The sequence below is a fragment of the Xenopus laevis genome, chromosome 3L, assembly GCF_017654675.1.
Source record: "Xenopus laevis strain J_2021 chromosome 3L, Xenopus_laevis_v10.1, whole genome shotgun sequence".
NCBI lineage: Eukaryota > Metazoa > Chordata > Amphibia > Anura > Pipidae > Xenopus > Xenopus laevis.
The window spans coordinates 47,423,906-47,435,981 of NC_054375.1; the positions used below are offsets into that span (position 1 = coordinate 47,423,906).

At 39.6% G+C, this 12,076-nt stretch overlaps 1 protein-coding gene across 1 annotated transcript in view; it reads right to left on the bottom strand.

Moving 5' to 3' along the window:
• Positions 1-8,133, bottom strand: part of lars1.L (leucyl-tRNA synthetase 1 L homeolog) — a 31,809-nt gene extending 23,676 nt beyond the window's left edge. Inside the window, 5 exon segments of the mRNA NM_001093924.1 lie at positions 251-394; positions 1,051-1,131; positions 2,114-2,201; positions 5,356-5,474; positions 8,035-8,133. Of these exon segments, the coding sequence (NP_001087393.1) occupies positions 251-394; positions 1,051-1,131; positions 2,114-2,201; positions 5,356-5,474; positions 8,035-8,040 (438 nt within the window). The 5' untranslated portion in view covers positions 8,041-8,133.
• Positions 8,134-12,076: the final 3,943 nt, after the last annotated feature.

Here is a 12,076-nt window from a genome sequence, read left to right on the forward strand (position 1 = left end):
GATGTTGCTCACAGTGGTGCTTATTTTTGAATTGTTGCCTTGGAGGCACGTTTTGGTTGCATCAAAACCAGGTGTACTTCCAAACAGAGTCTCATTTATACTGTCAGCTTACATAGGGGGCTGTCAACTGGTCAATCACAGCCTTTATTTGGCACCCCATTACCTTCAAATGGTTATGTTGCTCCCTAACTCTTTTGACAATTGAATGTGGCTCACAGGTAAAAAAAATGGTTGGGGACCCATGCCTTACCTTCTTTCCTTTGGCTTTGTCCTTGATTACCACCTCATCGTCTTTCTTTGCTAGCTTTTCTTCTTCCTCCTCCTCCTCTTCCTCTGGGAACTGAGGTGGACAGCCATACAACTCTATTTCTCTTTTTAATTTATCTGCACAAGCCTAAAAAGACAGGTATTAATAGGATCAGTTACATAAGTAAACTTAGTTTCTCACTATATAAAGAACTAATTTTGCATGGCTTGCATTTTGCAGTAGACGTCTCATTTAGGGATGTACCGAATCCACTATTTTGGATTCGGCCGCACCCCCAAATCCTAAGCGAAAGATTGGCCGAATACCAAACCAAATCCAAATTTGCATATGCAAATTAGGGGTGGGAAGGAAAAAATTTTTTTTTAATTCCTTGTTTTGTGGCAAAAAGTCACACGATTTCCCTCCTTGTCCCGTGCATATGCAAATTAGGATTTGGTTCGGCCAGGCAGAAAGATTCTGGATTCGGTACATCCCTTGTCTCTTTAAAAGACACTACCACACAGTGAGTTTGATTATTACTGAATACGTTGAGCATGTAAGCAGCTAATGATATTGTTATCTTAGATCACAGAGAAAGCTAGCAAGTGTCACCTTTACATGCTTCTAGGACCGGTTATCATAAGACAGTACGTGGCCTTTTGACTGACTGTTAAAGGCAGCATAATTTATTTACTAGTGGAAGGTCTCCTCTGCACTTGATTATTGCTGAACTATGTTGTTCTTTTAGACCCTTTTAGGATAAACTACTATACAATGGATTCAATTGAAGCTTGTACACTTACCTTAATTGGCATGCCAGTACAATGCAGGCCAAATGGGAAGAGGCATATTTTGCCTTTCAGTCTCTGATAGCCAACAGAAAACTATAAAATAAAATGTAATAAAATGAGCTACTTCAAGAAGACATTGATCATTAGGTAAAAGCAAATAATAAATTTTTTCTTTTTTTACTTTTCAATCTTGAGTCGTGATTGACGGTTGCTGTGTAAGTCAATAGCAGGAAGCCCAAGCTGTGACAGGCCTAATTAGCCTAATTCATTAGTCTGGCCATGATATATTATATTTTGTATGATCTTCAGTACATTTATGCTGGCTGGACAATCTCAACCTCTATCTATGAACTATGAATATTGGCAGATTTATCAATCTAAGGCAGGGATCCCCAACCTTTTGAACCCGTGAGCAACATTCAGAAGTAAAAGGAGTTGGGGAGCAACACTAGCATGAAAAATGTTCTTAGGGTGCCAAATAAGGGCTGTGATTGGCCATTTTGTAGCCCCTATGTGGATTGTGAACCTAGATTGAGGCTCTGTTTGGCAGTGCACCTGGTTTTTATACAACCAAAACTTGCCTCCAAGCCTGGAATTAAAAAATAAGCTCCTGCTTTGAGGCCACTGGGAGCAACATCCAAGGGGTTGGAGAGCAACATGTTGCTCACGAGCTACTGGTTGGGGATCACTGATCTAAGGGTTAGAAAATGTCATCTGCCAGTGGACGGTGCTTCAACTGCTGAGGAGGGGGGTAGTAAATGCTGTGCCTCAATTGAAAAGAACTTCCCGAAGTACTCAGGGTCCCATAAACACTTGGCAGACAGCAACATGGTGCACACACAGACCACCCCAACTTCATACCCAGTCAGTTTCATCAGGAACCATTTATACTTTTAAGATGGCCACACAGGGACTGAATAGATGTGTTGAGCCCCCTTCTGATTAATTTGATCAGTCAAAGTTTTAAAGTGAAAGGATCATAATTTGCCTGTTTCATCCCATTGCTTCCAGACAATTTTTCGGTCTCCTCTACTTTCTATTCCATGACTGTTAAATGAAATATGTTGCCATTTACCTCACATTTAGACAGCGAGAATGTGTGTCCCAAGTGAAGACGTCCATTCATGTACGGATAAGGAAATGTTACAAGGTATTTGCCTTTGCTGAGGAAGTTAACAGAACAATTTTAGAAAACAAACTGGCATTTCTACAAAGTAATACATTAAGTACACAAGGATATGCATAATGGGGAATATGCCAAAACACATAATGGTTATTTGTTTAAAAATGAAATCTCCTTAAATTTGTACCAATTGAGAAAATTATGAATTTAGAATGTGTGTATTTCTATTTTACCTTAAGGGGTATTTCACCTTTGCATAGCCATTTAATAAAATAACCCTACATTTTGCAGAGCTTTAGATACACAGTATTTTGTGCTGTAATATAATTTAAATCATATAGCATTATCGTCACATCATAAACAAATAAGCACACCACATATCTAATAAGATCTTAACACACTTGATTATTAAATTGTTATAAAGCCACTTTAAATATACTAATAATATTCCAGCTTATTAAGCAGTGACGTAACTAGAGTGCTCCAGGCTCCCCTTCAAAAAAACCTTCAGAGGGGCCCAGCGAACTCTGATCCCCATCCTCCCGCCCACTTTCTGCCCTGCCTCCGCCCTGACTTATGCCCCCTTCGCCGTCGCAGGTAACAAAGCTATTCGATTGGGGGGGGTTTGCTCGTTGGCTATAGAGGAAGCAAACCCAATAGTCCAGGTCCCCTGATTCCCCGGGCCTCCTTGTGACTGCAGGGTCTGCTTCCTCTATAGTAACGCCACTGTAATTAAGCAAATACATCTATATACGGGGCCACTGAGTTTAGTGCTGGGTAGCACACTAGCAGATGATATCATAAATTAGTCATTGTACTATGAATGTTATTGGGCAGATCTCCCACAGCAGCCATTCTCCACTGGGTTCACAATATTACATAATCCTGGATATCACTAAAAAACTTGTTTCAAATCAAAAGGCATTTATTGAGGTCAAGAGCACAGGCCACAATAGCTAAGGACTCTTGACTTCAATAAACTCTTTTTCATTTGGAACGAGTCTGGAGTGCTGGCCAAGTTTATGTAACTTTAAGATATGTTTCCAAGGAAGTGTGAAGACATGATTTAATAGGTCATGTGTTTTAAAGCAAGTCATCTGCTCCCTGTGACTTTGATATTCTCATATTATACAAAAGTAGATTAAAGGTGCATAGACCAGGGGTGCCCAAAAGGTAAATCGGGATCTAACAGTAGACCTTTAGGGCAGGGGCACACGGGCAGATTCGGGGAGATTTAGTCGCCTGGCCACTAATCACCTCTTCTGCGGGGCGGCAATCTCCCCAAACTGCCTTCCCCCTGCTATAATGAGAAAACGCCAGCGCCAATGCACCTGTGATGCAACTTCAGGCGACTTCGGAAATCGAAGCGCCACCAGTGCATTGGCGCTGGCGTTTTCTCATTATAGCAGGAGGAAGGCAGTTCGGGGAGATTGTCGCCCCACAGAAGAGGCGATTAGTCGCCGGGCGACTAAATCTCCCCCCCCGAATCTGCCCCTGTGCCCCTGCTCTAAGATGGTGATCAGTAATCTCAAACAGCTTATTTAAATCTCCCTCCTGTTTCATGCTTTTCATTCAGATATTTATTCTGTTAAGGTTACACAAGGAATAGTTGTTTGTTAAATATAGCAATATACATTTCCTCATCAATCTATATTTATGTAGTATTTTCCATGGAACAGAATACTAACAATACTTTTATGGATGTAGATCATAATGGTACATCACTAGAAGCAGACCTCGCATTAGTAAAGTATGGGCACTCCTGGTATAGACAAATAAAATCTAATTCTACAATATAACCAATACAGAAAAAGTTTACATTTAAACGTTTACAATACTGAGATAAATGTAAGCAAGGTAGGGCCAGGATTGAGTTTGGCATTTTGGCATATTTGGTGGAGGGATTGATGCATCCCTGCTAACATACTAAAGTTAAAGGGATACTGTCATGGGAAAAACATTTTTTTCAAAATGAATCAGTTAATAGTGCAGCTCCAGCAGAATTCTGCACTGAAATCCATTTCTCAAAAGAGCAAACAGTTTTTTTTATATTCAATTTTGAAATCTGACATGGGGCTAGACATTTTGTTAATTTCCCAGCTGCCCCAAGTCATGTGACTTGTGCTCTGATAAACTTCAATCACTCTTTACTGCTGTACTGCAAGTTGGAGTGACATCAACCCACTCCCCTTTTCCCCCCAGCAGCCTAACAACAGAACAATGGGAAGGTAACCAGATAGCAGCTCTCTAACACAAGATAACAGCTGCCTGGTAGATCTAAGAACAACACTCAATAGTAAAAACCCATGTCTCACTGAGACACATTCAGTTACATTGAGAAGGAAAAACAGCCGCCTGCCAGAAAGCATTTCTCTCCTAAAGTGCAGGCACAAGTCACATGACTGGGGGCAGCTGCGAAATTGAAAAAATGTCTAGCCCCATGTCAGATTTTAAAATTGAATATAAAAAAAATCTGTTTGCTCTTTTGAGAAATGGATTTCAGTGCAGAATTGTGCAGGAGCAGCACTATTAACTGCTTCATTTTGAAAAAAATGTTTTTTCCCATGACAGTATCCCTTTAATGTTTAGTATGTTGTAGAATAGCCAGCTTTTCAATTAGTCTTCATTGTTTATTTATTTTTTTTTTATAGTTTTTTCTAACTTCTGGTCATTGACCACATCTTAAAAAACAAATGCTTTGTAAGGCTACAAATTTGTCATTGATTCTTTTTCTTGACTCATCTATCTATTCAGGCCCTCCCTTATTCATATTCCAGTTGCTTATTTTAAATCAATGCATGGTTGCTAGGGTAATTTGGACCCTAGCAACCAGATTGCTGAGGAATAAACAGCTAAATAGCTCAAAAACTACAAATAATAAAACATGAAAACCAATTGCACATTGTCTCAGAATATCGATTTTTCTACATTATACTAAGAGTTAACAAAGAGGTGGTGTAAATCATACAATGTAAAAATACACTATACACAGTGTTGGTGGTTACAAGGCATTGTTTATGCACAATCGCTTATAAATATGTCCTGTAGTGCTCTGATGAAATACTACCCATCTTTTATTATTATAAATTCTGACTCCTCTTTGCAATGAATGATAAAATGCTCAGGACAACCTTTTGCTTCAGTTGTTATTCAGAAAAACAGATGTTTGATATTTTAAGCCAAGTACAATCTACCTGTTCTGAGCCTGTGGATCAGAGGCATTGACTTCAAATAGATTCTCAGCATCCCACTTTGCCTGTACGTCTTTTTCAATCTTCTTGAGGTAATCAACTTTAGCTGTTCCTTTTCGCTCCTGTGAAAGACATTAGAAATATAAGAGAGTTTTTACTAAACATGAAATTACATAAGTTCAAAAACGGCTTATATCTTATATGCATACAACTGCTCTCTGCGTAATTGTGCCCGGACTGGCAATCTGTGGGTTCTGGCAAATGCCAGAGGGACAGTTGTAAGATTTCATGGTGGGGGCTGTTTGTTGCATTTAGCCACATTCATAGATTGTGATGCAAGAGTCAATGTTTTAGGGAAGCAGCCCCATAAACCATACAGACGGGGCTGTATTCATTTATGGGAAATGCCCTTTATATCTGGGAATCCACATAATTTGTATATTAAAATGACCTCGCTGTAGGTTGAAACTGGGTTATTTTTTTACTTTAATTCTGCCTCTTTTCAGCTTTGGATTTATAATGCTTCCTGGTTGTTCGACAGACCCCCAGAATACAGACAACACACTGATTATAGGGCAAGTCAACCCCATAATAAAAAGCATTATTCTAAGCAACTTTGCAATATGCTTTCATTACAAATTTTCTATGGTTTTTAAGTTATCTGTATATGTATTGCTGTTGAATGCGTTTTTGTCTGTCCCTTTCTATTCTCTGCCCTGATGTCTAAGGCTGTTGATACAATGTAAGACAGGGCAGCTATTTAACAGACCTGTCTTTGCTGGGGAACCAAGACTTTTGCAAAATTAATTAAAAAGTAACAACTGGGAGTAAAGCTAATGCTGCTTTCAGTATTAAATGTTTTTACAATTAACTTTAAAGGAGACATTTTGTGTAGAAAATAAGAACGTACCAGTGCATTATACTCATTTAGATATTGAAGAATTGTGCTTAAAAAAGTAGTTTCAGGCTGATTTATTGAACATTTCTGCAAAAACCCTAATAATCCCTCCCTTCTCTTCCTGCTCCCTGAATTCCCAGGTTGTACAGGGGCTCTCGGCTCACTGCACCCTTAAGTTAACTTTTAGTACACTATAGAATGGTCAATCATACAAAACTTTTCAATTGGTCGTTATTTATTTTTATAGTTTTTTTTATTTTTTTAAAGGAGACATTTTGTGTAAAAAATAAGAACGTACCAGTGTGTTATACTCATTTAGATATACAAGAATTGTGCTTAAAAAAGTAGTGTTTCAGGCTGATTTATTGAATATTTCTGTGAAAAACCCTCCCTTCCACTTCCTGCTCCCTGAATTCACAAGCTGTGCAGGGGAGCTGGCGGCTATAAGCTCACAGCACTGTAGGACAGGAACCAATCAGCATCTAGCAGGACCTGATAGGGAACTGAAGCCTGTCTGTGCTTGTGTGACTGCAGGGCTGTGATTGGCTGTCCCCCTCCTACTGTGCTTCTGGTAGGGACCGTTAGGACACAACCATCCATCATTTAAAGCACAGAGAGGGGCCAGAGAACATCCTATTAAGGGACTATTTTTAAAGATAATATTAATTTTTAGCACCATGTAAAAGAAACACCATATTACTTATAATTTGCCTACACAATTAGGGTTTTTTCATTTATCCGATGTCTCCTTTAAAAGCACTACAAAATGATAATGAATGTATAGTGGAAGGTTGCTTAGAATTATGTTTTCTTTTATTAGGAACATTTTTATTTTGGGGTTGACTTGCCCATAAAGGGAAATATTTGTATTATTACCTATCTGTATCAGCATCCCTAGCAACAAGCTGGCTTGTAGGGTCCACTTTACCCCAATAACCAGGCAGTGGATTGAATGAGAAAGAGGTAGTGTAAAAAGATAAGAAATAAAATGTACAATATCAAAAATGTTTGCAGCCTCACAGTTTTCTGCTGCCAGGGTCAGTGACCCCCATCTGAAAGCTGGAAAGAGGCAGACAAGTCAACAAAAGGTAAGGGCAGACAGCAGGACAATTGTTTACTAAAATGGCCAAGTGAAACAGCTGTTACACACTGGGAGGAAAGGTAAACTGAACGTTGCAGAGATGGGACTGTGTTTATTGGACAACCCAAAGGCAGCTGTTAAAAGGGATCCCCACCAAAAAAAAAAAAACACTTTAAACAACAAAAATAAATGTCATTCAAAGCCGCTTTTTAATGTATACTTAAAAATGTTAAAGCAGTGTCTCCACCTTCTGCACTGCTGCCCCTGACTCCTGAAAGAAAGTAGCAGAAGCCAGCTGATTAACAGACCTGGAGGAGGGGGGAATTCTAGTAACACTGCATCACTGTTAAGTCAGGCCCAGCGAATACAAAGGGATATGCGAATGCCGCTTTCACTGGCAATTGCATTTACAAATAACTTAAAAACCACGGATCAAGTATTAGTGGAAACCGCAACGCTGCTTAAGTTCGGATGATACTTTATAAGGTCAAAACCCGTATTCGGGGTGGCGATTCCCTTTAAACACTTCTCTAATGGAACTTACTGCACCTATTGAACAGCTGCACTCGGGGTGTCCAATGAACGCAGCGCAAGTCCCTGACTGCAATTTGTGGTTTATTTCCCCTTGGTTCAGGAATGCAAGGGAACACTATACCCCGACCCAACCAAAAGCAAACATCAGGCATAACCCTAGCGCACTGACCGTCATGGTGAGTCTCTCCAGCAGCTACAGGCCCAAAGCACAGCTATACACTGCCTCAGCTCCCTGACACACGTTGCCGGCTCCTAGAAGGAAGCTTCCTGTTACGCGCGCAAGGTACGCTGGTCACTGTAGTTTCGCTTTACATTTAGGCGTCGCGTAATGTTCCTTTACGAACTACATTTCCCATAGTTCTCATATTTCGAGACGTCCACGGCCATGTGGAAATTGCATCATCCATAGCTTGACAGCTGTAGGCAGGGGCTACCTTTAGCGACCTTCTCTAGTATAGCAAAAACAGCGCTTGCACTGGGGATGCCTTATCAAATATATGCAGGAGAGAAAGGAATATCATTTGAATAGAGAAGGCGAAGAAGGAGTCCACATGTTCTTAGACTAAAATCTCTTTAGGTGGCGCTGTAGTCCAGCAAGAGGCTAAAGGGTTCCTCTACCCTAAAACAGAATTTTTTTTTAATCCAAGACAACCTTCCGCAATACATTTCTTTAAAGTGGTGGTTCACCCTTAAGTTAATTTTTAGTACGCTATAGAATGGTCAGTCCAATTTTCGATTGGTCTTCATTATTTATTTTTTGTAGTTTTATTTTTTTGAAAGGAGACGTTTTGTGTACAAAATAAGAACGTACCAGTGTGTTATGCTCATTAAGATATCAAAGAATTGTGCTTTAAAAAGTAGTGTTTCAGGCTGATTTATTGAATATTTCTGCAAAAACCCTAATCCCTCCCTTCCACTTCCTGCTCTCTGAATTCCCAGGCTGTGCTGGGGAGACGGCTCTCAGTTCACTACACTGTAGGAGAGGAACCAATCAGCAGCTAGCAGGACCTGACAGGGAACTGAAGCCTGTTTTATGTGACTGCAGGGCTGTCATTGGCTGTCCCCCTCCTACTGTGCTTCTGGCAGGGACTGGTTAGGACACGCCCACCCCTCATTTGAAACACAGACAGGGACAGACAACATCTATAGGGGGTTCTAATAAATAATCTATTTGTAGGGTAGAACTCCATGGTGCGGCTTCAGATGTGTCGGATGTCTTGAAGATACAGGAAGTGAAGGTGAAATCGTGTCGGCTCGAGCCGCACCGTGGCGTTCTACCCTAAAAGATAATATTCATTTTTAGCACCATGTAAAAGCAACACCATATATTACTTATAATTGCCTACACAATTTGGGTTTTTCCATTTATTCTATATGTCTCCTTTAATGATTTGCCTTTTTCTTCTGACTCTTTCCAGCTTTCAAGTGGGGCTCACTGACCCCTATCTGAAAAGCAAATGCTCTGTACGTCACATATTGTGATTGCTACTTTGTATTGCTCATCTTTTTTTTTTTTAAGTCCTCTCCTATTTATATTCCAGTCTCTTATTCAAATCAATGCATGGTTGCTAGGGTCATTTGTATCTGTGAGAGCAGCGACGCAGCATGTAAAATGTTAACAGATTTATTGACTAATCACTTATCATTAGGGTGTTAATGATCCACTCCTGACTTTAGTGCTCATTAAGTTAGGGCTCTATTGTAGACGAGCGTTTGAAGCTGCGCTCCGTTTTTATGCGTTCAGCCGCAGGGGAGCACAGGAGTAGACGCATTTAGTTTTTTTCAATGGGGCTGTACTCACACAGGCGCATGTAGGTGACGAATGCAGGAAAAATGCAGCATGTTGCGTCTCAACCTGCATTCGGTGCCTACATGTGCCTGTGTGAGTACAGCCGCATTGAAAAAAACTGAATGCGTCTACTCCTGCGGCTGAACGCATAAAATAGGAACGCTGGGGAGCGCAGCTTCAAACGCTCGTCTGTAAGAGCCCTAACACAGCAATTAGCTTTCAACAATCTACTGCATGCTAGAAAATTAAAGCAAAGATCGAATTGGTTGCTATGCTCGGCTGCACTGGGGCAATTTAGCACATATGTAAACACAGTATGATTGCAATTGCCTGTAGAACACATTTAGTTTATATGAAATAAGTGAGATATCAGTTAAACCCATGCCATTAGTGAGATAATATCTGATCTCTCTTGACCCTGATGATAATGGGGCAAATAGGTGCTAAATTGCTCTTTTTCTTGCAGTAGGCTGTTCAAAGCTAATTGTATGGCACCTGCATTTAAAAGTGCCTGGAGTGGATCATTATCATTCTAATGAAACAAGCTACTAGATACAGCATCTTTGGAAAAAAGTCATACGGTGATATAACAAATGCATCATGCCCTATTTTGTATGTGTACTAACCTTCAATTGGCTCGGATTCTGCCAAAAATCCAAAACCAAAACTTGGATTCAAATGCTGTTTTAGGTTTTGTATCTCATGCAGTTCATACGATTTATCCTGTTACTGAACTTTTTTTATCTGGAATTGTTGTGTATACTGTATATCCAGTCTGTTAATGTGAATTGCAACGATTTGGGTGTCTGTGTGTATATGACCAATAACTGTAGCGTTCAATAAGTCTAATGGAAATTTTCCATTGTGCAAGGAGGTTATCTCTGCATTGAGAATCTAATTATCTACCTCGCAAACACCAAACACGAAGTAGCTTCAGTTTTCCTGCTTGCCCTGTTTAGCTCAAGAAATAATAAAAATCATATCCCCGTATGAAATAAAATGAGCTAAGTTTGCCCAGGAGCAGTAACCTGTGGCAACCAATAAGATATTTGTTTTTAGAAAGTTGACCAGTAAATACTATCTGCTGATTGGTTGCATGGGTTCTCTTTAAAACACAAGTAAAAGACTAGTCTGAAATGTGTTGTCCAGACAAGACTTGTGAAAAGGAATGAGAAAGACAGAAACAGACTTCTGTTGAGACAAGTCTGAAAACTATAATCCAGCAAAGTCTTTGGGCACTGGGTGATGCATCAATGATAGTTTGCACACAATTATATTATTTTATTACAAAAGATTTCAATATATAAAATCACCTTTCACCAATTTCTGTAATAGCTTGGTTGCTGATGTCTTCTGGTGGGAGAAAAAGCTACTAAGGTGAAGAAACTGCTGCTGGCTAGTGCAAAGCAAGGAGGAGCAACTTAGCTGGTAACATTGGAAAAGTGGACAGCAGACCAGGCATTTACATGCCTTCCAATGCCAACTTCCATAGAGGTGACTTGGGGCAATTAATTCATATTTAGAGGAGGACACACAAACAATTTACCACCTAGGAGCACCGGTAAAAATGCCCATAGGTAAGGGTCCTTGAGGACCAGTGTTTGCTACATTAAACCCACTCGTTTTTTTTTTCAATTAACCCTAGCAACCAGGGTTTGGAATGAGGCCCTGTGATATAGTAACAGTTACATTGTAGATTTTTCGACATGGTGCTAAAAATTTGTTTAAGGACAATGATAGACAGTAAAAGCTTCAAGTAATTCTTCGCCTTCCTCTTCGGTCTCTTTTCAGCTTTCAAATGGGTATCAATGCCCCCCCGGAAACCATAAATTATTGCTCTGTGAGACAATAAGTTTATTGTTATTTTTTATTACTTATTTTTCTATGCAGGCTCTCACCTGTTCATTTTCCTTTCTCTCATTCAAACCACTGGCTGGTTAGTAGGATAATTTGGAACTTTGCATCCAGATAGCTGCTAAAAAATCCAAACTGGAGAGCTGATCAACAAGAATTATAAAATATTGCAAATTGTTTTAGAATATAACGGTCTACATAATACTAAAAAATAATTTAACGGTGGATTACCTGTCTAAAATTATACACTGTGTCACTGGTAGAATAAAAATGTAGTGGCTTTACAATCTCGAAGTACACTAAGGGGTCCATAAGGTAATCATTCTTTTTTAGAGAAATTAAAAAGCACTTTCTTACCCTTCAGTACAGGGCGATTCTGTCCCCCAAGCTCATTTCCACTGGCTGCTATTAATCTCTTGTGATCCCTTAATCGACCTCTGCATGGAATATTTTGTAACATTTCCACATTGGTACTGTAAATGAATCCATGAGATTGCTACTTGAGCCTGTATTGCTTGTTGGCATGCAGAAAAAAATTATCAAATATTTTTATACCAAAATATGGGAG